Source organism: Electrophorus electricus, chromosome 7 (assembly GCF_013358815.1).
Source record: "Electrophorus electricus isolate fEleEle1 chromosome 7, fEleEle1.pri, whole genome shotgun sequence".
NCBI lineage: Eukaryota > Metazoa > Chordata > Actinopteri > Gymnotiformes > Gymnotidae > Electrophorus > Electrophorus electricus.
Window position 1 is genome coordinate 22,694,010 of NC_049541.1, and position 26,605 is coordinate 22,720,614.

The following is a 26,605-nucleotide window of genomic DNA, read 5'->3' on the forward strand; positions in this document are numbered from 1 at the left end:
ACACTAAATTTAATATAAGCAAGATTAAAACCTATATACTACCCATTATTAATCTACCCAGATCTTTGGATCCCTTGTTTAAAACATTGTCATATTTTTATCATAGGTGTCATGGCATGACAATGTTTTAGATTTAAAATGAACCATAGTATTATTTATGCAATATGTAGTGTTTAATACGAAAAGCAATGTCAGTTAATAATACATCAAAACGTTTCGAAACATAGAAACAATTTCCGATACAATCGCTTTAAACGGTCTATTGTTTCGTGAGACTTGTTCATCACTGTCGAAAATAGTGACGAGCGAGGTCCTGAGGGACTGTACCCGCCCCTAAATACGTTACAGCTAAGAATGTGTCGTCATGAACATACTACGGTACGCCACTTGTGACCAAGAGCAGAAAGCGCGGACCGTGTGAATACGGAGAATAATTGAGGTAAATAAGAAAAAACAACGGTTATAGTGATTAGTTGAGTGTGTAAACTATTTCTAGAATCGACAGAGACGTCTTCGAAATATGGTCCTTTCGTTTTTTGGTGCTTGATAGAACGTATGTTGGAGGTCGCAAATGGCACTCTTTTTGGGCCTCTGTGCTGCCGTCGTTTTGTGGGCCTAAGGGACTGTAAGGCCTGCCCCCTTTGCGTTTCTATTCGACAATAACATACTTTCTGGTCTTCCTATTGAACAGTTGCTGCGCCACTCACTTCTTTGTATTAATAGGAAGTATGTATGCTGAGTACGCTAAACTTAAAAGTGCAACATTTTAAATAAATTATTTGGCAGTATCGGTATCTGTTCTTTAAAATCTGATGTCGTTCCAAAAATATAACTAGGTAAAAAGATAACGCAGGGTGAAATTTGGCGTTATAAAGTCAGAAACTGACGAGTTATCTAGCTAAAATAGCTTAGCTAATTTCGCCAGGACAGCTAGGCCTCATTATCGCTGCTTGTCAGCTAGCTAACCTAGCTCGCTCATTGCATGTAGAGACATTTGACCCGTGTGGGACTTGAGCTGCTGACAGTTACAAATAAATTAGTCTAACTGGTTAGCTAGCTGAACCTAAATAGCTAGCATTATGTTAGTTTCAGTCCAATATGCATTCTGCACAATATCATTTTATCGCCTATGATAAATGGCAAGAATCGTTCATTAACTTAATTGCTAGCTATTTAGCTAGCTATTTGTGTTTACTGGAATAACTAGCTACCTTCCTATCAGCACATATTCACTGCAGGGAACTTGGCTGGCTAGCTAGCTGACATTCTGACATAAGAATTAGTATACATAGCTACACAGGAATATTGTATTCCTGTAAATCAACCCTACTAGCTTATAAGGCTAAAGAAGTAAGAAAGTCTGATTATATGTCTTGGCTGCAGATGTACATGGTAAAACATGTAAATGGAGTCGGATGCATAAAATGAATCGGAGGGGATGCAAAATATCTTTGAAGTGTCCCTAAAACATCTACAGTTTTGCCTATTCCTGTAAAAGCAGCTAAGTGTCGACTTATATAAACAGTAACCTTTTCTAAGTTTACAAACTATACATTCACTGATACTCTTATAGAATATTTCTAGAATTTGACAAACATAAATTAGCTAGTTTTGTACTCTTTAAACGGCGAAATAGTGTCCCATATACAATTGGATATTTTCTCGTGTATGGACATATTTTCGTCTGTTTACAGTGAGCGCATAATGACAAGTTCACATCAGTATGTACTCTGAGAGCCCACACCCTGAGCACATTCTTGGTGCACACAATAAAAGAGAAAAATACGAGTGACTATTGCTTATGGCAACTGACTAAAGTTTATAGTGTAAAAAGTATTATGCTAAATTTCCTGTACAGTTAATGAATTACTGGGTTTTTTTTTTGTTGTTGTATACTTTATACAAAAATGCAGTGTAGGAAATGGAGAACTGAGAATTTTATTAGATTCTTCCCCCAAGTTTATTTTCCAGTGATTAAAATGCACAGCTTGTTATGCAGTCCTCTCATATTTTCATATTCACTTTTATACTCTTTTAACAGCAACCAACTTTAGTAGCAATTTTAATTTGCATATATTTTTTCTGCCAACACAGTGATTTTCATGGATCCTGTAGGGCTTATTTGAACACATTTTGTCACTTCTGTTATATCACTAAAGTATGAATAATTTTTCTCACAATAATATTGCGCATTCACCAACACCTAAGAGCTGGATAACAGCTACATTTTGGACTTCACATAGACTACATTCACCATCACTGTGCATGCGGAAAATTAATATGTGAAGGTGAATCAGTTAGAATTGACATGACCGCTGCTTCTGAAAAATTAGAATCAACACATCTGGTACCAGGAATCATACCATAGTTAAAGTTAAAAGATCAGGGTTGTCCAACTCTGGTCTTGAAGATCTACTGGCCTACAGAGTTTAGTTCCACTAAATTAGCTGGAGCTGTAGATTAGATTTCCAGGACCAGGGTTAGGTAAATAAATATCTTCCTTGTTATATTTTAACTTGTTCTAGATTTGTGTATTATGTGCAAAAATGTTTGGCTGTTTTGAGAACAAGCAGTTGGTCACCACTATTTTCTCTTAGCAGATTCACTGCAAGTTCACATTGTATTTTTATATTGAGGTTGCGTTAAACTAAAATTTATTTTCTCATTTTTGTGCATAACAAATTTGGCTTGATTTGTTTTATGCACTGCTGCACTGATAATGAAACAATAGAGGGCAGCACACTAGAAGACATAAGAAAAACACACCATGCCAGTGTGTCCTAATCCTTTAATGCAAATAGTCATGATCTGTTTTGCATTGCTTGTGTACTGATTTATTTATTCATCTATCCTGCAGAACAAACGTCAAGTTTTCATGGAACATTAAATTGGGCAAGTACCACAAGGCAGGCTGCTGACAGAATGGATCATTCAAAGAGGAAATTAAGATCTGGGAAGGGGATGAAAGAGGAGGAGGGGCTGTGTAAGAATAAAGACTCTCCCACCAACATTGGCACTGAGAAAGGTCTGTCTGCATGTAAAAGGGCCAAAGTTGCTACTGCTGAACCAGTGGACAGATCTCTTTCACAACCACATGAAAAAACCCAAGATGACTCAGAGTATATACAAACAGATCTTACTAGTTCTCTGGAAATGAATAACAGCCGTGCTTGTTGTTTTTGTGATTTTGTGGGAAAAACCCCAACTGCTCTGAAAATCCACTCAAAAAGAAAACACTCTTGGATGAGGAAGAGCTCACACAGTGAAGTGGTTTCTAAGAAGAACTTTGCAATAACAACTGTACCTGATATTAAGGAGATGGAAAACAATCCAGGGACTCCAGAGAAGGGTGACACATGCCACCCACAATACTCAGCAGCAGAGTCACATGTAGAAATGAGTTTACTGATACCACAGGATGCAAATACAGTCCAAAAGTCACAAATTCTTTCCAGTTATCAAATAGAAAGTAACAGTACGAATCAGTGCACTGTAAACGAGGCAGAGTCTGAAATGACAGAAAAGCATTTTGAGATGCCAGTAGAGGAGAATTCCAGTCCCACCCAGATGCTACTGGAAATGGTTGATCCCTCATTAAGTGGAAGCAAAAAGAATGAAAGACATGATGAGAAGGCCCTTGTAGAAGTTAAAGGTATTGAGAGTGCCCAGGTAGGATCAGTTTGTACCTCAAATATGGATGTTGAAGACTTCAGCAAGCAAGATGAGTTTGCCCATAAACAAACTAGTAGAAGGTGTCCAAAGCCTAAGATATTGCATGCATGTTCATACTGTGGACATGAATTTCGAGACAGACCTAGTCTGGAGACACATGTCAAGAGAAGACATACAAAGGAAATGAACTATTTTTGTGAATATTGCTCCTATTCATGTGTTGCAAAGTGTGATTATGAGAAGCATTGTATGAGCAATAAGCACAAAAGGAAGATGATTGAGAAGAAAACTTCTGAGGTGGAGACAGACCTGGCTCCAAAACCAGCTTTGCCCGGCATGCGTGCTGCAGGTGGCACCACAGAACATCAGTGCAGCAGCTGTGGTTTTACAACCAGCACCTCTGTCATGTTGGCCCAGCATGCCAAATTGCAGCACCCTCCTGAGCACAGGCTTCACTGCCAAGCCTGCCACTACTACACATCTACAACTGAAGGAATGCAGGCACATCTGGCTGGAGAGTCTCACCAGCAAGCAGCCCTGGAAAAAAATATTGGTCCACTGTTCGAGGACTGTGTTGAAAAAGTGCTTGTGATTCTTTCAGATGACCAAAAAGATGAACAGGGTAAGCAGCAAAGAGACATTAGTGCAGGGGAACTGGGGGCACAGTGCTTCAAGAGAGTTTCTGCAGTTCAGGCTGCTGAGATTACTGTACCAGAAGAGAACCTGGAAGTCAGTGGGCCTCACAAAAAAAAGCGAGGGAGACCCAAAATGTCTTATGTAACTACCTGCAGTCATTGTGGACTTATTGCATCCAATCCCACCAACCTCAGTGTGCATATCAGACGCAGACACAGCCGCTTATACAGCTTCTTTTGTAAGCTCTGCAACTATTACTGTGTGACTAAAGGGGACATGGATCGCCACTGTGAAACCAAGAAACACCTTAAGCGAATGCAGAGCTCTGGTGATGGTTGCAGTGGCATTGTGTCACTAGATGCTGAGCAAGCTGCTCATGCAAGTGAGGAGGAGGCAGTGTGGGCTGTTGGAACAGAGAAAGCTGAAGAGGAAAAAAACGCTAATGAGACAGAGAAAACACAAACTGATGTATCAGCCAAAAAAAGTAAGGATGACTTGGAGAACTCCTGTGTTCACTGTGACTTTGTCGCTCACTCAACGCCCTCTCTTGCTCTTCATGTGCGTCGCAAACACACACAAGACTTTGAATTTGTTTGTCTGGCATGCACCTATTATGCAGTAACACGCAGGGAGATGTCCCGACATGCGGCCACAGAGAAACATAAACAGAAGCGTGAGACCTATTTGGAGAAAGGGGATGGAAGCTTGGAGAAAGACTTGACTGAGCTGAACCAGCGAATGCAGTTAGACCCAAGTAATCCCATTGAAAGGGTCTCGGAAGATGCACACCAGCCCACTGGGGCAGATGGTGGCCTTCTCTGCTCTGACCCACTTGGTGGTATTTCTTCAACTAGAGTTATAGGATGCACAGCAAAAGCAGTAGCAGGAATTGAAGGTAGTGAAGATGAGCTATCACACAGTATCATGGTGGTGAAGCCAAGTGGTACCTCACTCAGAGCTGAGACCAAAGACTCATCTCCAGACCAAACTGATTCAAATGTGCCTGCCTCAGTGCAGTCAAGCACCACTGACAGTAATGCAGTGGATGAAGATACAGAGGATAACTATATAGATGATGACTTGTCTGAAACAAGAGATGCATCTAGTGAGAAACTGTTGTTGAGAGCTGCTCCATTTGATTCATGTATCTTTCACCTAAAAGTACTGACAGAGGGTCAGCAAGAGGCAGTTGTGGGAGAACCAACTACCACTGCATTAAGGCATCAGGGACTCCGAAGACGGGAAGTAGCAGTAAAGGGTGTTGTTCCTAATCCCCGCATTCGTTGTGAGGACTGTGGCTTTTTGGCAGATGGTCTCAGTGGACTGAATGTCCACATCTCTATGAAACACCCATCAAAGGAGAAGCACTTCCACTGCCTACTCTGTGGGAAGTCATTCTATACAGAGAGCAACCTGCAACAGCACTTAGGCAGTGCAGCACACATACGTAATGAGCAGGGCAGTATCGAAGAACTGCCAGAGGGTGGCGCCAGCTTCAAATGTGTACGCTGCAATGAGCCCTGTCAAACAGAGCAGGAGCTCTTCATGCATATTAAAGAGAAACATGAGGAACTGCTACGTGAGGTCAATAAGTATGTGCTGGAGGATACAGAGCAAATCAACCGGGAACGTGAGGAAAACCAAGGCAGTGTCTGCAAATACTGTGGCAAAGTCTGCAAGAGCAGTAATTCCATGGCATTCTTGGCTCATGTGCGCACACACACAGGTACTTAAGCCTCTATATCATCTTTTCACTGTGAACAAACAAATTGTGAAGTTTTAATTGCTGAATGAATTTTTGAAAAAAAATAAGTTCAGGGAGATTCAGCACCTATATAGTAGCTATATGTAAATTCAGATTCACATATTTTGACCTGAGCTTATAAAAAAACCACTGTAGAAGGTTTGTGTTTTTAAAGGAAAAAAAAATATTCCTTATTCTTTTAAACGTGAAAATACTATTATTGAAGTTGAAATACTAACTATTAAAAATGCATTGATTTCTTGAGGATCAGTGCTAGACCAAGATCAATTTGCTACTCTGTGTTGTTGGTGAGTGGGCTGAGTTTGTTGGTCAGAGACTGCTGGGTTACAGATTGGATGTTCCGTGAGAAATGCCTGGCCAAAGCCTTGATTGACTACAAACTGATGTGCCCAATACAAGGACTCAGTTGTATCCTAATTATAGTCAATGAGTTTTCATAAATAGATTAAAGCTCCTCCTAAGAGAGAGTTGAGTAATAATTTAAAATGGTCAAAGTAGGCAGTGTCAACACACTTCACATGTGGGCACTCAGGTCAGGGTGGGTAAATGTGTTCTTGCTGTTATCTGATTATTCTCAATTCACTCAGACATACTTTACATTGTAAATGGATCTATGTAGATCAGATTTGTGAATAGTAAATGTGCCGATTTAAAAAAAAAAACAGAGTGCTTTATTTCTCATTCCTGAAGATGGGTATTCATTACTTTAAATTTAATGCAGGATCAACAAATTGAGGTGCCATTCATAGATGCCCCCTCTGTATTCTCTTGTCCACGGATGCTTAACTGTTACCTGCAGTTGTTTTTGGGTGGGGGGATGTTCCCTGGCTATACAATTATTTGTGTGTCTTGAGCTCACTGTGTGAATAGTATAGAGGCTATGCTCACCACATGTGTGCCATTAAGATGTTTGTTTAACATTAGTGGTTGACTGATAGAGGTTTTTGAAGGTCTGATGATGGTAATGATTTTAGAGAGTAGTATAGCTGATTACTGATATAAGGCTGATATTAAATTCTAATTCAAAACAGTACATTTTCAAAAATGCTTGTCACTACAAAGCATGTAAATTTCTACTGATATTGTTCAGAGAAACAAGGTATAAAATATTAAAAAAACCTGTTTGTCTTTCCCTCTGAAATAGTAAAACAAACCAAAAATACATATCAGCATATTGGAAAGTTTGTATTATGAATAGGCTACTATGAAGTACTAGCCTCTCTCTCTCTCGCTCTCTCTCTCTCTCATTGATATATATATATATATATATATAAAGTTCTTTTAATGTAAAAAGTATCTTGCCTGCCAGAGGCCAGGATAAATGTCTACAATAAGTTTCACACCTGTAGATGGAAACTATAGGAAGGCCATGATGGTATTTTAAATATTTATTTTCTTTTGACATGGGTGGTTCACTCAAAATCATATCTGATAGATGTTAGATGTGAAATGGATTTTTCCTAGATGTATTAAACAGTTTTTGTATCAGTATAAGCAGTTTAGGTTTTTTACCAACCAGTGATTTGAGCAGCTAAATTTATCTTGCTGTGTGCACTAATTGATTTGTTAATGTTAATTTCTTCTAAACATTTTTAATGAAAGACAATAAAAACACAAACCCCCATTTTTAGTTGCAATGATCAATATGTTCGCATTGTGGTTCTTGCAAGCTTACTAGTGGTATTTGGTATTGGTATTTTTGCTAGTTATCTCTTTCAGCCATCAGCAACATGAGGTGTGAACATGTTTGGGAAGTAATCCTGACAGTGGATAAATTCAATTGTTCACTAAATTGTAAAGGCAAGAAAAGCAACTAAAACTTCACTGTTATAGAATACTTTTTCTGAAAAGATTCTTGGCAAAGTAATTATGAAGAGCATTTGTTTCTGCCAGCTGAGGCACATGTATAGAGTGTTTGTAATATGTGTTTAGCCATTGAATACAATTCATTGGAGATGAGACCAATTTTATTTGATTTAGCTTTAAAAAGTGATTTGTGTAATGTATAACTGTCTTGTTTCTCTCCTGAAGGTGGCAGCAATACACCATTCAGGCAGTATTCCTTTCAGTATTTTCCACATTATTTTTGTAGTTCATTTAACAAAGATGCTGGAAGTTGTGTTTTTTTGTGGTCAGGTCTATTCTAATTGAAATTGAAATTGATCACTGTACAAGATTGTATTGTCAACTTGGTCTCAAGTTGGTCTCAAGACTTAATTTCAGTGCTCACCAGCAGACGTTCTCATTTTACACTTTTTAAACAAGCATTGAAGAGCAAAAGACTAAATGGCATAATACTGCCATCTAGAGTGAGTGTAAGGAACCACCCCCCAAGTCTATAGAAATCTATTTGAGGAATTTTCTTTTGAGATAATCATCTGAAAGCAATTATCTTGAGGTGATAATTATCACAAAAGAAGTAATGGGCCTATGGCAGGCAGGATAGTTTTTTTAGTAGTCACCCATTTAAAAACTGGTCTTTCATGAGCTATGTAAGATACATGTAAAAAATAAACCATATATACCCATTTTATTTTATTAGACATCAGGGAAAAATGCCTAAATTAAGCATATAAACCATTTTTGAGGAAATGTAAGGCTAGTGGCAATCATAACTATACCTGCTGACTGTAAATTGTGCTTACTTCACACAGTTGTCTGTGTCCTTAATTGGGGTTGTTTTTGGGATATTGACATTCTCTTTGAGTTCACTGACTGTTGCCGGTATCCTAAAAAAGCCACATATAGACAGAATATAAAAGCCAATTATCTTTCAGATGTTAAATAAATCTGTTAATGTTTATATAAAGCTTTATAACTTTTTTCTCAAAACAATGACGCATTGTTTTGGTCAATAAGAAATGTTTTGTTTTTTATAATTACTGAATAATATTTTTCAAAAAGAAAAAGAAAAAAAAGGGGGTGTACAAATTTTGTGCTGTGATAATTTTCATCAAGATAGAGTTTATGTTGCTGGTTGGTTAGGGAAATGAGAAGCATTTTATAACAATTTCCTAAAATCAGCCGGCCTTGGATGTTCTAAATCGAAAGTGATATTTACAATTGGAGTAAATCGACTGAAGAAAAGGTTTATGTAGTAGAGTGACACAGATCCCTTTGTTTTAAAATAAGATGAATTTGCTATGTCTCATCCAAGACAATAGAGTGTCAAATTTCCAAGAAAAGATTACTTAAGCCATTTTAGGGAATTTTCTAGTGTTGTCCACAGCAGTGCCTGTCTCCTGCTTCTGTAGAGTAAGGCTAATTACCACGGACAATCATTTCAATACATTTTCCATTATTTAATTTAGAAAAGAACAAAGACCCATTGACTCAAAATACACTTTTATTGAAAGGCAAAGGCCAAGTGTTGAATTCCATCAATAAACGTGGAAATGTGAAATATTAAAAATTGAATTTTATATTGGTTGAATTAGATGTGTATTGTCACATTTTTAAACTCAAACAGCTGAAACTCTCTGTCTTAAAAAATAGACCTAATACAAAACAAGGCATTATATCCTAAAATAGGTAAAACCCTTATGCCCTTATGAGGCATATTGCTTCTATATTTCTATGTGATGGTCAGGAAAGAGCCTGTATTCATGAGGTGAGTTGTTATTATTGCCAATTAGCCTTAGACAGTACTGTATGTTTAGAAATGACCTGCGTGTAGACTATAGCTGGAGCATATATGAGCATATGGGGCATATTGTTCAAAGCGGATAATGGTACGGTAGTATCATATTTAAAATGGCATCACATTTCTGAATATGAAATATTATAATAGACATTGTTGGTGCTGATATGGTTAAATCACTAAAACTATATACCAATAATATTGGCCGATATTATACATCAATTAGGCTCTAACAAGAAAAAGAAATTATTTTTATTCACCTTAAGTGGTTGTTTCTTAAAATGTCACCAAAAGTTAACCCCATGTTTTCTCTGGTAAATAAGTTAAAGCTAATCTGCTGTTCATTGTTTTGTTTTTTTCCCTAAAGGGTCAAAGCCTTTCAGGTGCAAAATTTGCAACTTTGCTACAGCACAGCTTGGTGATGCTCGTAACCATGTTAAGAGACATCTCGGGATGAGGGAGTACAAGTGTCATATCTGTGGGTGAGTCCTGAATTCTTTCTTGTCTCTGGACTTGTAGTCATGCCAGATTATTTTAATTATGGGATTTAGGGTCAACCTCAGAGATGCTAAAACCCTTCATGCTGAAAACACTTATGGGTTGGCAACCCATAAGTTTGATTGCACTTAATTCATCTTGCAGCTCACGAGAGCTTTCACTCACTCACTCACTCACTCACTCACTCACTCACTCACTCACTCACACACACACACACACACACACACACACACACACACACACACACACACACACACACACACACACACACACACACACACAGGCACGCACACAGAATTAAGTGATGAGTAGTGTGTTTGACTCCAGACAGAGGAGGATGGGCCCCCCTTTGAGGCTTGGTTCCTCTCAAGGTTTCTTCCTCATGCTCTAGGGAGTTTTTCTTTGCTACTGTCACCCTTGGCTTGCTCACTGGGGGATTTGACCTGGACAGTGTAAAGCTGCTTTGTGACAACAGCTGTTGTGAAAAGGCTATAGATATATAAATTTGACTTGACTTCACTCTGGCCTTCAAGGTGTTGAATGCCCATGACTGAGCGAATTCATCTGCTGCAAATGGCTGTAGAAAAGACTCTCAGTCAAGGCCCTTAATGGCTGAATCCTGAATGGCTTGAATGGCGGAATCCTGAATGGCTTTGACCATATATCCATTCTGTTGCAGGTCTATATAGATCTCAGCTTTGTAACTGGGGGCTGTGTAGTTCATTCTTAAGATATGACATTTTGCGAGCTAGAACACTGTAAATAGGTGTACAGGCTAAGGGCCTCCAAGATTGTGAACCTCTGTTATGCCTTATATTCTGATTCCTGATGGCAATATAGTCATCATGCTGCAAGTTCTCTCCTATTTTGTTCACCTAAGGACAGATATTAATCTTATAGAATTTGAAATTATTGCTCATCTGATGTTAGTATAATGTTACAGTTTTTTGTTCTGATCTCATGTAGCTAATTGCCTCTCCTTTACAAGTGTTTTGATATGTTCTTTGTTGCTTATGACCACAGTAAGACGGTTGAACAGCTGTTTTTGCCAACACAATTTTAGATGCAATAATTTTCAAAGGAATACAACATTTACCTCTTCTAAATTAGTCTTGTTAAATCATATGATGCTAATATTGCTGAAAAACAAAAGATGAACTGTTTTTGCCCAAAGTTGCCCATAAGCAAATATTGTAAGATTATATTTAATGGGGTTGGACTGAGAAATGTTAATTTCTTGTATTTCCCTCAGCTCTCAGTGTTCACAGTGGAGATCAGCCACTTAATGAGACTGTTGTGTTTACGCTCTATCATGCTGTATAAAGGCCCTGCATTCAGCAGTTTCTCCCTCAGATACCCAAATCTTTCTGTCCCTCAAGAGCAGGAACTGGTTCTCCTGTCTCTGGGTAATAAATTATGCATTGGTATCCTAAATGCAGTGAAGAAGTGGTTTAATATCACAGCACAGAGTGTGAGGGTTGTGGACCTGCTCATATACCCCTTTAGATTTATGGATGTAATGTGTATCTGAATTTGCTGACTAAATTAAACTGGAAAAAGTGTCCGAGTTTGTATGAGGGTTTCTTTCGTTTGCCTAAATAGACTAAAAAAGTGAGTAGTGTGATTTATTTTTAGTTAATGTGTACAAAATCAAACTGTAATGTAAGGGAAAATCAAAATGTTGGTAAACAATAAGTAAGGTAACTACCATTCAGATTTATGGATAAAATCTGCTCAATTTTCCTTCAATGCCTGCATTAAAAAAATGTAAAGTATTGATAACACAAGTAAAATATTGTTCTAGCTAGCAGAACAAGTTACAGATTTATTAACATGTTTGCTATTTGGTTCAATTCTATCGGAGGTGTGTTTAATGGACAAAAGATGTGATTGGGTTGAATATTTCAAACTTGGACTTGGACACATGTAAAGTTGCTTTGTGACAACAGCTTTTGTAAAAAGAGCTATATAATTAAATTTAATGAAGAGTATTAATAAAGGTTTTTTTGCCCAGATGGTGATATCAGACATCTTACACAATTCATGGGAATTGCCCTGCCTCTTAAGTGGCCTCAGAAGAAGTTTTATAACCAAAACATTGTCTTTTAATCAAACTGAGATAAACAAACCTTATGGTAAATGACTGAATCAGGGCTTTTAGAGAAGAAACAAGCCTTAAACTTGGGACTGTAGAATTGCATTACTATGTAAATAAAAGCTCAGATTGCTTATAGGTTAAACATTTTTAAATGCTGCAACTGCTATTTTTATTCTCCTAGTTGTCTGAGTATTAAATAATGTGTAGCAGAAATGGGAGTAACAGTGTTGAAGCATGTAGCAGTTTTTCATTTATGAAGCAGTGGCACAGCTGTGCCACTTTATCAAAGCTTTATCAAAAATTATCCCTGTACATTCTGTCTATATAGGCAGTCACCCAGCATGGGGTCTTCTATATTATTATATATATTATACTACACTGTGCTGTGTTACAAGGCTACTACCCTTGTACCCATACCTTCTGAAGCAGTGTAACTATTAACCCAAATACTTAGTTTACTTGTTAGCTGTATACTTGTTAGCTTTATACTAATGCATACCTAATGCTCGACCAACCACTCAATACAAAACTATGATTGCCTGTCTGCTTCATTATAACTGTCCATCAGGATCATTGCGTGCCTACATATTAGCTTATCTGTGCAACCTCAGTAAAGACATGAAAAGTGGGAGGAATGAAAAAGCAGTTTAAACTGTAGTGTAGCCTAATAAATGTTAATACCTAAAGCCAAAACCTTAATGCTAGCAATCCATTATTGTTAAATCTATACAGACCTACAAAATTCTAAATCAAATACAAAGTTTAGCATAGGGTTTTGGCCTTTGTTTTTGAGATGTGCCCTTTGGTTCATTTGAGCTACAGTCTAGTGATGTAGTTCTTCTGAACCAAAAACAACTAATAGAACTTTCACAAGCATCTTTATATCATCCATATTTTACATTCTGTGATATGCATATGTAGGGACCCCAAAAAACTCTTAACCCTCAAGGACTATTGTACCGAACCGTTAAGCTCCCTGAAGAGTGAACAAGACAACAAATAGTGCTTCCCAAGCAGTTTTGAGGTGTTGTATTAAAATCCTTGCAGGATGACAGTGGACAGCTGGGTTTTGACAAAACCTATGCCCTAGTACGAGACAGATTTTTCTGGCCCTATATGAAGCATGAGGTAGAGACCTATTGTCAGACCTGTGATCGCTGCATAAAGAGGAGTACCTTACCTTAATGAGCACTTCCTTTATCCCATCTAAGTGGTTCTGGACCCATGGATCTTGTTTGTATAGATTTTCTTACCATTGAGCCAGATTCCTGCAATATGTGCAATGTCTTGGTGGTAACAGATCACTTTACAAGGTTTCCCACTAAGGATCAGAAAGCAGTGACAGTAGCCAGAACCCTGTGGGAGAAATATTTCATTCATTATGGTCTGCTGTCTGGAATTAATTCAGATCAGAGAAGGAATTTTGGGAGTAAATTAATTCATGACATGTTGACCATGTTGGGTGTGAAGAAGTCCAGAACACCACCATATCATCCACAGGGTGATCCCCAGCCAGAAAAGTTTAATTGTACCCTGCTGAATATGCTGAATGTTCAGCAAAATTCTAAATGGAGAAAACACATAGCTTGCTTGCTACATGCTTATAATTGCACACCCAATGAGACTACTGGCTACTCCTTGTATGATCTTTTATTTGAGTGAGAAGCAAGACTATCCTTTGATGTTTGTTTTGGTGTCTGTACTGATGGTGCATTGCCTGTGTCATATATAAAATACGTGTCAAGGATAAAACGGGAATTAGAAGGGGCCTATCACCTGGCACAGACTGCACCTGCCAAAATGAACCAAAGCAACAAGGAGCGAAATGATCAAAAAGTGCGGTATCGCTGTCTGAGCCCAGGGAACCGAGTTCTCATTTGAAATCTTGGTCTTAAAGGGAAGCAGAAACTTGCTGACCGGCGGGGATCAACTCCTTATGTAGTGGAGAGGAAATTATCTGACCTTCCTGTATATCACCTTAAAACCCATAGTTGGGATGGGGCCTGTGAAAGTAATACACCGTAATCATCTCTTGCTCTTTGGACAGGAAGTTTAAGGTGAAATCCCGAAGTTGACTCTGAGCCAGCAATTCAGCAAGGGCTCTTCGGCAGAGAAATGCTAAGGAAAAGAAAGCAGCCGCTGACCCAAAGGAATATGATTCACGTATGAATCGTTGCATGTGGCCCAGTGTATATCAGATAGTGACACTGAATATGGGTGTTATGCTGAGGACCTTGGCAAGAGTTCTCAGAAAGATGAAGAGGGTCAGGAGGAACCTATATTAGAGTTTAACCACTTACCTGTTGAGAAGGTAGATGACTCCCTACTATATGAAAGCTTTACCCAAAACATGGATTACTTTACCCAAAACATTACTCTTCTGAAAGGGAAACAGATTAGAATCAGGGGGACCATAAGGTAGATAGTCACCTAAATAGGGAGGGTGCCGGGGAAACTGAAAGTCTCAGAAGGTCTGAGAGGCGTAAAAGGCTTGCTGAGCATCTAACCTATGATGGTTTGAGTAAGCCTAGAAGGGAGCCAGTGATAATAACGAACATGTGTGGTGTTGGAGTACCTTCAGGAGACAAGACTTGTTTTCCCTTATATTTTAATAGTCATCATGCATGGTGGTGTAATTCCCAAGCTTTATGTTTGACTTGTTCAGGTTATTGCATTGTCCAGTTGTTGTGAATTTAGCTCAGGATGATGTAATCCTTGTGTGAAATGCAAATGTTTGTTTTTGAGTTTGGTGAGTCCAGCATGGGGACACGCTAAGATTTAGTGAGGGGGGAGTGTAGGGACCCTTAAAAAAGGGTTGGGACACCCCATATTGTTTATTTTTATTTCTTTTTTACTTATTGTTTTACTGAGTATTAAATACTCGACTTCCCAGCATCCTTTCAAGTTTTGTGCCGGTTTTCAGTAAGTTATTATTTTCTTAAGTGTTCAGTATTTATTTCTTTAGAGTCTTTAGAGTAACGTCCTTCAATTAGACATGCTGATGTATTTTAAGATTTGATTTGTGCTTGTGTACTGCTGTGTTCAAACAGAAACAGGACTAATGTAAGTACTAACAGAATTTCAGTTTGTTACTGAACAAGGTTTATAGCTTGGACGAAGAAACTGTACATCTTATTTTTTGTGTTTTTATCCAGTATCACAATCCTTAAGAGGGAGCTGTAAATCAGAGAGCAAGATGTGTTGGACCAGTAAATATCTTGTCTGCTCCCTTTTTGGGTCTATTGTTATAGCAGTCCTGCAGGGAGTTCATATTGAAGTTAATGATTCTGACTGACCAGATTATGTGCTGCCGTTTCCTTTCTTGTGGTTAAGTCTGTCAGTTAGGACTGACTCTGTAATGGTAGAGTAGACCTGCACCATTTCCACCTGTGGTTTGTTTAAAAGTTTCAGCTGCTGTACATTGTCTGCTGATGCATCCTGTTGATGATGAGTCAGTGTTGGTATTCCCATCTGAGATCCCAGAAAAATATAGTTTCAGGTCATTTTAATATGTTGTTTGTATTAACTGCTTCCATTATTAATCAGTGTAAAACCATCATGGTTTCCAAACTGAGTATTTTAGAAGCTATGATAAAACTACTTGACCTCAGCTCCACAGGGCCCTGACCAAAAAATCTGGTTTTGACTGGTTTTGATTTGTATAAGGACAAATGACTCATACAGTGATGCAGCTTTATATCTACATAAATAGCTTCTTAAATATAGTATGCCCATTTTAATTCTTCTTTTCACTTGCTTACTTTGCAGGGCTGTCTCTATCCCTGAAAAACATTTTTTTTGCAGTTATTGTTCACTATGAAGGGCCAAAATAGCATAAAGATTTCAATGATTATGGTTTTTAGCACTGCATTCAAAAAGCACTAATACTCACTAAAATAATACTTACTGTGTTGATTTAAATCAGTTCTCACAAATATGAACACTATTACTATTTATTTTTTAAATTAAAACTGTAAACATAAAATGCAGCACAAGAATAATGTATACAGCAACAAATGTGCCTGCATTGGTCTAGTGCATGCAGGGAGACTGTGGGGTATAAAAATGGAGGTCTTAGGTGCCAGTACTTTACTGTCCAATTAGTGTCCCCACTGTCCAATCAGTGAGCTGTGCTTTCCCTGCCTAACGTACAGTTTTCTGTCTGTCAGGAAATTAGTGATCTACTGAAAAATGGTGTCAGGCATGGCCAGGTGGAAGATTTTGTTTTGTTTCAGTTGTTGAGTTATATTATATTAAGTGTAGAGTCTGGGACAGGTGATTCTCTGATCTTTTGTATAGTATGCCTCTTGTTCACAATTTTTACAGTGATTTGTGGCTATAGACTGTGCTGAAACTCATGGAGCCAAGCTGACTATGATCTGTCATTTATATATAACTTAAAATCACAGTGTTGTTAACATTATTCCATCCTCTGTCAGTTAGTGTAACATTTGAGTGCTTTTCAGATCCAATAAAAAGCTGTTAAGTCCATGTATGTTTGCATTAATAAACTCAGACTTGTTAGGTTAGGAATCTTCTGGGGCTTCAAGCTACATAGAAGGTATAGATTAGATTCAGGGATTTGGAGGTAGGGATGTGGATTTGAAGATAGTGATGTGGACTTACAGGTAGTAGTGTAGATTTCCGTAGGTGACAGCACAGTGTTTCTTAACTAAGTCCTTGGGGCTCACAAGATGATCTATATTTTTTGCTCTAGCCTAGCTCCCAGAATGTTTGTACCAAATATTCAGTATGTTTGCCCTGGTTTAACTGTGCTGGAAGCTGCAAAAGAGCAAAAATGTCTCATGGTTTCTGAGGAATGGGTTGAGATATTGAGGACTGGCACTACTCAGAACTGTGTAACTTGCCATGGTGTTGAAGGCAACACGTCCTGTACTCTCTACCCAACAGCCTCATGTCCACTGCAGATCAACTCACCCTCTCTTGTGTAGCTGTTACAACGTCTGCTCAGCTACAGATAAGAGTCCAATAAGAGTTAAGGTTTTAGGGTTATACAGTGAAGGCTAGTTCTCTAAGGTTACCCTTACTTTAGTTATAAAATTTAAGGTTGGGGCCCGATTTCTATAGTTTTAGGATTAGAATTTTTAATTTAGGGTTGGGTGTAAAGTCAGTTCCAGCTCTATTGGGTAGTAGTCCACCGTCACCTGAGCAGCCTTCCTTAGACCAGGAGATAATGGCTATATTTGTAAACTGTACTGACTGAATTTTATGTTTAGTATTGCTGTCTGTTCTGCATGATGTGATATAGTTGGCCAAGGTTTATTTGTATCTCTGCAGCCTAGTGTGCATTAGTGATATCACACTGGTACGGTAGCGTATGGTACATTGTGTAGTAGGTGATCAGCTATTTTTTGGGTGAAATGATGCTGAGTAGTCTGTTTCCCAGCATATTTTTCATAGTGTACAATAGATGTCACTATTTCATTGGCTGTTGGTCCATAGTGCCAATTGTGAAAAGTAGAGATCACAAACTGCATGTACCACTCTCATTACCTTAAAAGGACAAACATCTCTTCTTCCTCTTTTTTTAGCCTGTCGTCCATGTCATAGGGCGTAGACCATGCACAAAATCTCTGCAGGCCTCCTAGTCCAGCACCATTCTCTCATTTTACTTCCAGGTTTTTCCCTTCTTTCTTAAATCTGCCTCTGTTTCTCTCCTCCAGGTTTGTTTTGGCCAACCTCTCTTTCTTTTTCCCTGGGGGTTTCAGGAGAGGACCTGTCATGTAATATTAGTTGCCGGTTTGAGCAGTGTGTGCCCAATCCATCTCCAGTGTCTCTGTGAAATCTCTTCATGGACTGGCCGCTGGCATGTCTTTATCCTCAAATCCTGGTTACTGATCGTTTTGGGCCAGAAAATTCGAAGGATTCTCCTGAGGAAAGTGTTGTTGAAAGCCTGGATTTTGTTTACAATAGGTACAGTGTTTCTCCAGGTTTCAGAACCATAAAACAACACAGGTTTGACTAAAGTGTTAAAGATTTGGACAAACATATGTTAAATGTTTGTCTCCCTTCTTTACTTGTAGTTCATGATCTTTACTTTTCACAAATGTAAGATATTGCCTTTGAAAGGAGACAGTTGCTTTACATTGTTACATTGTGCTTAAATTAAAATGAATGGCAGTACTAAGAGCAAATATTTCAAACTGTTATACCTTTATAATGGTAGACATGTTCTTAGTTTTTATGTTAAACCAAGATATGAATATAACAGCATGACAAGGTGATCTAATTCTGTTTAAACTTGATTATATTGTGTCATTTTGCTACAACATAAAACAGAGTTAAAAACTAATATATTTTAGACTAAAGCAGTCACACAAACACACACACACACACACACACACACACACACGCGGACACACATACACACACACATACACATACACAAACTGAAGTACCCTACAAGAACAGCCAGCTGAAAATGGCCCTATGCCAAGAAGGTATTCAGAGCATTGATATTATTGATATTGAAAAATTGTAAAGAACCATATTTTAGTTGAATGAGTCTGAATGATAAAAAAAAATCAATCAAAAAGTTGGTCATTTTGTAATGAAAATATAAAAATATAAATATACTGTAAGTGTAAAGAATATATAATAAAAAAAAGTGTTTAAAAATTATATATAAATAAATAAGAGACACCTCAGTGGGTTAGTAAATAAAAGATTCCACTGGTAGATTACTGTTCCAGTCTGAAGCTATGCCTCACTCTTTCTCCTGGTTCTGTGCACTTGTTCTCCTAAATTATGACAGTATTTATAGCCATTTTCTCCTTCATTTAGCCTGAGTAGAATATGTGCTTATATGTGTGGCATTGTTATCTCTGGAGGTGGGCCATTACCTCTCCAGTTAAATGTGAGATCAGAGTGCATTAGGATGGGTAAAGGCAAGCAAAGAGATATAATGTGACGGGGGGTGGAGAATCGGGGGAATCGGGGATCGGTTGGGTGTTTATAACTTGGCAGAATTCACAAAATTGAGAGATTTGCCAATATGAGAGTTTGTGAAATTACAGGGCAGGCAGTTTTTTTTTCTGTTATAAACACACATTTCAGTGTAGAAGGGTCAGACGTTCTCTAAAGCCTAGAATGTTGAAAAGCAGAGTGAAGTGTATGTATACTAGCACACACAGGCACTCACAAGACTCACCTTCTCTTTGATGGCAATGTAATATCAGGAAGAGAAGCAACAGAATGGAGGATCTGACCATGCCACCAGCTATTATACCCTCAGGCACAATTTCTGAGGCAGCAAAAGATTCATATTAGAGACTTCACAAGTCAAAATGAGTTACCATCCATCCCTTATAATGTGGTATCTTCCCATATTGAAAAATAAAATGCCATTAAATCAATATGGGACATGATTAGTATCGTATTTTCATACACGTTTCGTACATAGCCTACTATACATTTCATATGTAGCCTACTCTAGGTCATCACGGCCATGAGTAGTTGGGGGTGGGGGTGGTAGGTTTATATGTCGTATGAACGTATTAAACTAAAGGTGACTCCAAAAGGAACTGCTACTGTACCACATGTCCTGCTGCATGTGGGATTCTCAACATGTCATAAGTATTTATGAGCAAGATATATACGCGTACATGATATGAATCTTTTATAAAGAGATTTATATTAAGTATTACCAATATTCATGTAGCATAGTGCTGTTTTGCATGTCTCATCTTTCTGTTTCTGTGAACTGTGGGCATTTATAAATTTAGAATAGGCCTTAAGGATAAAAGCTACTGTAAATGTGCTTAAGAGCAAGGTTTTGCATGCATAAACATTCTGTAGTGTGTATATGGAGATGGTAAGTGTGTTAAGATGTGTATAGTATGCATTTGGAGGTGGTGAAAATGTTTACATATTTACAATGTGTATTTGGAGATGGTGTGATTTGCAGTAACTTTCCGGGTAAACAGGGTGAGTCCCACTTGGATTATTTTTCAAAACAAATTATCTAGCTGCTTGTGAAAAACACACTATATCCCCTTTTATTATAAAAACTTTTTTGCTAGGAAAAAACAAAAAAACAAAAAGTCTAAAACTGACCAGTGATGAATGCATAGCATGGCAGATGGCAACTATAGTCTGCAATTGTACCTATAAAATTAAAGATAGGTGTACTTAATAAAGTGGCCTATGAGTGTACTCAAGTACACTCAATTTTATTTAGAAAGCACATGTAAAACACCAGATGTGAAACTAATTTAACCAAATAAAATACTAAAATAACCTCCAATAACTAATAGAAAAAAGGACAGCATACTGCATCGAAATGTAGCTAGTACAGAATAAGAACAGTTTTAAATTATCCTCTATACCTAATGCATAAATCATGTTTTTTTAAGCGTAAATTTGAGGAGCAGTGTGTTTGTTTACCAACACATAAAACATTACTGATGCATTAGGGCTCTCGCTGTAATCCAGTGCTACTAATCTAATATGCAGTTTACTTATGCATATTATTCAAAGGAATATGTTAGTTATTAGAGTGATGGGAGTTGAGAATGCTGGGCTGGGCTTGGCTTTACGGTTGTCGCATACTTTGTTTTAAAGTTGCGTCCTGCTGTTCGTTAAATGATAATAGACATTAACCACAACTAACAAACTGCATAAGTCTCGTTATAAAAAGTCAGTAACTAACCTAATAGCTAATCATATCATTTGCATATAGCTGAATTTAAAGGAGGTGTTTGTGTGTATGTACATATTTGGAGGTTCTGTTTTAATATATCTGATATGGTCAAAATTTTGGATATTGATTTGACAGTTTTTCATTCTGATTGTGATTATTGATTTAGGGAAATGGATATTAAAATGGATGTTTTTTACTAGGGTCATTTTTGGTTTTGTTACTATATTACTATAAATAATTTAACATAATTGGTTCTAGAATACATATTCCCCACAGGTGAAGCATTTATTTGCCTTATCTTTTGTTGCAGGTAGAATCAACTGGAATTTAGTGGAATTATTTGTTTTTGATGCAGTCACACAGTTTTTGATTTTTGCATGCGCTGCCATACTGATTCATTTAACTACAAAAAATAAATAAGTCAAAATTAATCTGAAGAAAATCAAAAGTTCCTGTTTCAGCAAAAGAAAACAGGGAGAAAAAAAAAAAAAAAGAAAATAGGAAAAGCCAACCTGGCGAAGAGCAGGTTGGCAGCTAAGGTGATGTGCAGGCCAAGGAGCTGGTTGGAATTTAATAAAAGCTGAGAAAATCTAAAAGCTGAAAGCTAAAAGACTTTTTTTAAAAAAACAAATTAAGTGCATTTTATTAGTTTCATTTCAAGCATGTAAATACTATATTTACATAATTTGAAAGAATTTGCTCATGTTTTAGGATCAGCTCAGGTTTGTAAGACGCTAGATATTTATGCAATTGAAGAGAAATCTTCGTAATTCTTAGAGCATTGGCAGTTTTTTCTTACTTTATCCTAATAATATTCATTCAGTTTTTATGTATTTTGGCTTGTTTCTAATGGAGCATTTTTTTTGCAGTGTAGAATACAGATGGATTTGTTTGTGTACTAACAAGGAAGTACACAGGCATGAGAGGCTGTTGCTGTAAAAAAGGGCAACGTGTTAATCATTTCCACAACTTCAAAAGAATCACCCGGAGCCTTTACACACCAACAAAACCAAATTTGGATGCTACAGTATCACATGACAGGCATAGGGAACTGCTCTGTCTCACTGTTTTTTTCTTAATAATTTTTTTTCCCATAGCTCTGTACCATCCCATCTCTGTCTCTCATGGAGGCTTTCTATTAAAAAGTAATAAAAAATTGAATTATATGGCAGTTTAATGATCTAACTTTATCAATTATAGGTTACTTGTATTTATGCAGCCACAACAGCAAAGATAAAACTTTTTTTTTTCCTCTATAGGGGCAGCTCAGCCAAAGGGGGAAAATGGGCTTTAATAGATCTGTACTAGTAATCTCTTTCTGATTGTTACTCTGTGCTTTTGAGGGAAGGAGATGAGTATGAAATAAATTCTGCTTCATTATGTTATATATTATCACCTCTAGCAATCTGGAGAATGTTAACAGAAGTGGTGAGTGGACCAATGTGATATTTCCCCCCTCCCACGACGATGATCTCAGTCTGTCTCCAGTGCAGAGTATGCCTATGCCATTGGTTCTGATTGAGTAGCATTAGCTTGTTCTGGAGAACATATATGTGCTGTTTGCAAGTTTGTATTTAATTTATCTATATATTTTAAATGCAATTTAATACCGTTTAAATTGTGTGTATTAGATTGCAAGTTAAACTGGGTGATTAAATTTTCCTCCATCCCATATTTCCTAAAATACTCTTTTACAGAATATGATGAGAGATAGGTGTAGGAGAAGGTGCCTCTTTGCAAACTGAACTGTCTTTGCTCTGTGTGTAATTGGTATTGATGACGAGGCACATTGCATCTTGGTGTTAAAACCACAGTAGTGATACTGGTGGTAATTATTTATCAGAATTCTTAGACTTGGTGCCTGGACTTGGTGCCTTCCATTTACTGGACGTCTGTAATGCTTTGCTGCATTTTAGTTCTCCTCTGGCCATCTCAACAGCAATATATTTAACACAAGAGTGTGTGTGTGTGTGTGTGTGTGTGTGTGTGTGTGTGTGTGTGTGTGAGAGAGAGAGAGGGAGAGAGCGAGAGAGATGTAGTTTGAAGTGAGTGTATGAATATTGAATTCCAATATTGGGTAGATAAATTAGCTTCATTGTACTGGTGCAAAACTAAAAAGCCAACATTAGTTATTTCTTGGTTGATTGACTACCTTTGGGAAAGTTGAAAATAGTTTAAATATACACTGCCTGGCTAAAAAAAGGTCACCACCTGGATTTAACTAAGCAAATAGCTAAGAGCCTCCCATTGGATAAGTACTGAATGGGTGATTGTTTCAGCTGGCAACAAGTTATTTAACTCTAACTGATGCAGTGAGTAGCTTCTCATTTGTTAAAGAACCATGTCGAAAGACACATCCTGTGGTCGTGGAAAAGTTGTTAATCTGTTTCAGAAGGGTCAAATTATTGGCGTGCATCAAGCAGAGGAAAGTAAAAAAAAAAAGAAAATAAAAAAGTAGTTGCTGAAACTACTAAAATCTGGTTAAGAACTGTCCAACACATTATTAAAAAGTGGAAGGACAGTGGGGAAACATCTTCGAGGAAGGAATGTGGTCGTAAAAAAATCTTGAATGATCGTGATTGGCGATCACTTAAACGTGTGGTGAAATCAAATCGTAGAAAAACAACAGTAGAACTCAGGGATATGTTTAATAGTGAAAGTAAGAGCATTTCCACACGCACAATGTGAAGGGAACTCAAGGGATTGGGACTAAACAGCTGTGTAGCCTTAAGAAAACCACTTGTCAGTAAGGTGGTTGGTCAGGTCTAGGTTCAGCAATGTTGTATGCCCAAAGAATGAGATCAGGTGACTACCTGAATATATTGAGCGACCAGGTTATTCAATCAATGCATTTTTTTCTTCCCTGTTGCCACGGGCATATTCCAAGATGACAATGCCAGGATTCATCGGGCTCAAATTGTGAAAGAGTTGTTCAGGGAGCAGGAGACATCATTTTCACACATGGATTGGCCACCACAGAGTCCAGACGTGAACCCCATTGAGAATCTTTGGGATGTTCTGGAAAAGACTTTGTGCAGTGGTCCAAATCTCCCATCATCAATACAAGATCTTGGGGGGAAAATTAATGCTCTGGACAGAAATAAATGTTGTGACATTGCAGAAGCTTGTGGAAACTATGCCACAGCAAATACGTGCCGTAATCAAAGCTAAAGGCGGTCCAACGAAATATTAGTGTGTGTGACCTTTTTTTTGGCCAGGCTGTGTTTGTGTGTGTGTGTGTGTGTGTGTGTGTGTGTGTGTGTGTGTGTGTGTGTGTGTGTGTGTGTGTGTGTGTGTGTGTATATATTTGCAGAACTAACCTTTTAAGGCAAAGCTCACATCCTGCGAAGTGCCCAGCTTTTCATAATGCTGTACTTTGCACAATATGTTTTCAAATGCTGCTCTAGGTCTGATCTTATCTAAAAGTCGGCACATAGACACCATGACTATTGGCAGTAGTTAGCATTTTGTTTTATTTTTGCTACAGGAGATGGCTTGAATTGATGGTGTGATGATAGGATTACCAGTATGGAGGGTACCTGTTGGTATGGTGGTGGGTGTTTGTGTGTGATTGTGTGGGTGTACACTCAGTTGTCAGTTCCGTCAGTCAAGAAGGATGAATGCTGCTAGCTGTAATGGATTCCACCATGTTGGCAGCTTGCTGAAGGAAAATCGATGTGTTGTCATCAGTGTTGAGTGGTTGGGCAGGAAGACAGGAAGTGAGCTGGGCTGAGTGGTGATGTCTTTCTCAGGCTAGTTACATATAAGACTCCAGGGTTTGTTCACCATAATAGACCTCTGACCAGCCCTCAGATATATTTTTTTTCTTGCACAGCCAGATGCAAACACATACACACACACACATACGAACACTCACACATACTATGTTTTCTTGTTGACCACTTTTATTTTACTACTGAAAGTTTTTGTGTTTTTGTTTTTACTGATCATACGATCTGACAAAAGACAAGTAATTGATGAAGATGAAAAAATAAAATCTGAAACAATGATAAGAAAAAAGCGAACTAAAGATTTTCTGGATGGAGTCTAATATCTGGTTGTTGTTTTTTAAAATTAATGTATATCTTGTGAGGAGCATGCTTTGTTACCTGTGCCTGCTATAGTGATTAATGTGATTTGCATACCTTTTGTTTGGCAAAAATGTTTCAATGTGATTGGGAAGCAAAGATATTCATAAGGGGAAAGAGAAAGAAGAGGGATATTCAGGGGGGAAATTTGGGTAAATGTACGTTAATGGCAAATGAAATGGATTGATATGATTCAGCAGCCTGTGTTACAGACCTTGATGCACTACATCCACACACATACGTGGACATTATGAAACAGTAGTCACCAGCCTTTTTTTTTTTTTTTGAATCTACAAGCGTAAGTGCTACTCACGCTCTCTCTCTGTCTCTCACACAATAATGTGTGTATGTATATATATGTGTGTGTGTGTGTGTGTGTGTGTGTGTGTGTGTGTGTGTGTGTGTGTGTGTATAAAAACATATTCATAGCCTCCAATTAGGCTACGTAAAATGTACATTTGGTACAATTGCAACTCCAAGTGACAATTTTCTTATGTCATGGCTGATTTCATCTTTGTTTTTAAAATCTATGAATAAATAAGCTGTCAGCAGTGACTGCCATAGCCTCTTCTCCATTTGTATTTTTGCAGGGGCTGCAGCTCAGGTAAAACTGCAGCAATCATATTATTCATATTAATATTATTTTATTAATTAGTGGTTGACATCCACTGTTGTAAGATTATTTTTGGATTGACTGCATACATTCATTTCTGAAGTACATACATAGTTCTGAAGTAGCAACGGGCTGATCCACATTTTTGCAGTTCTGATCTGGTTCTGATACACAACTGCCAATACCGACACAGATTCCAATACAAAAACCTTTACTTTTTATTATCATTATTATTGTTGGTATTGTGTTTAAGGTTACATCATGACGTTGAAATAGACCACATAGCACTTCTTATTAAAATAGCAAAAAATATACACAAATGAATTAACTGCATTCCAAAGGAATTTATTTACTTTACATTTCACATACAGCTGTTGCTGCTACATATTTGTAACATTTTCATTCAACAAAAATATTTGAAATGCAAAACTGAAATAAACATCTTAAATATCAAATATTAAATATTAATTAACCATAAATTAGTATGTTAAACACAACAGTAATCTTGGCTGTATCATCTAAATAGGTCAAGTAATAGAACAATTCATAGCAGCAACAATTGTGTATGGCTTTAAAATTAAATCTTTAAAATAAAGAGCAAAACTGCATAAAAAATAAACATCTTCACTACCAAAATGCAATCAAGTCAGTAAAAACCAACTATGCTGGAAGTTTGTTGTGTTTCTGGAAAGCATCAGCGAGAGTCTGTTACCTGGTGGTGTCTTCCTGTCCGATAGCTAGCATGAACTCTTTCACATAAAACCTCTGCAGGTGCTTGATTCAATTGGTTGTACTGTACGACTCAACTGTACATCCACCCCTCAGCATGCAGGCTTTACACACCTTTCAAGTAGCTGTCTTGCTTTTCTCCATTTCTGGACTAAAATATCTCCAAACAAATGATATTTTAGTCAAACCAACAGCTAATGTTAT

At 37.6% G+C, this 26,605-nt stretch overlaps 1 protein-coding gene across 1 annotated transcript in view; it reads left to right on the forward strand.

Annotated features, from left to right (window-relative positions):
- The first annotated feature begins 363 nt into the window (after positions 1-363).
- znf407 (zinc finger protein 407) overlaps positions 364-26,605 on the forward strand; it is an 81,665-nt gene continuing 55,423 nt past the window's right edge. Inside the window, exons 1-3 of the mRNA XM_035528654.1 lie at positions 364-439; positions 2,858-6,034; positions 10,081-10,195. Coding sequence (XP_035384547.1) covers positions 2,923-6,034; positions 10,081-10,195 — 3,227 coding nt within the window. The 5' untranslated portion in view covers positions 364-439; positions 2,858-2,922. The remainder of the gene's footprint in view (positions 440-2,857; positions 6,035-10,080; positions 10,196-26,605) is intronic.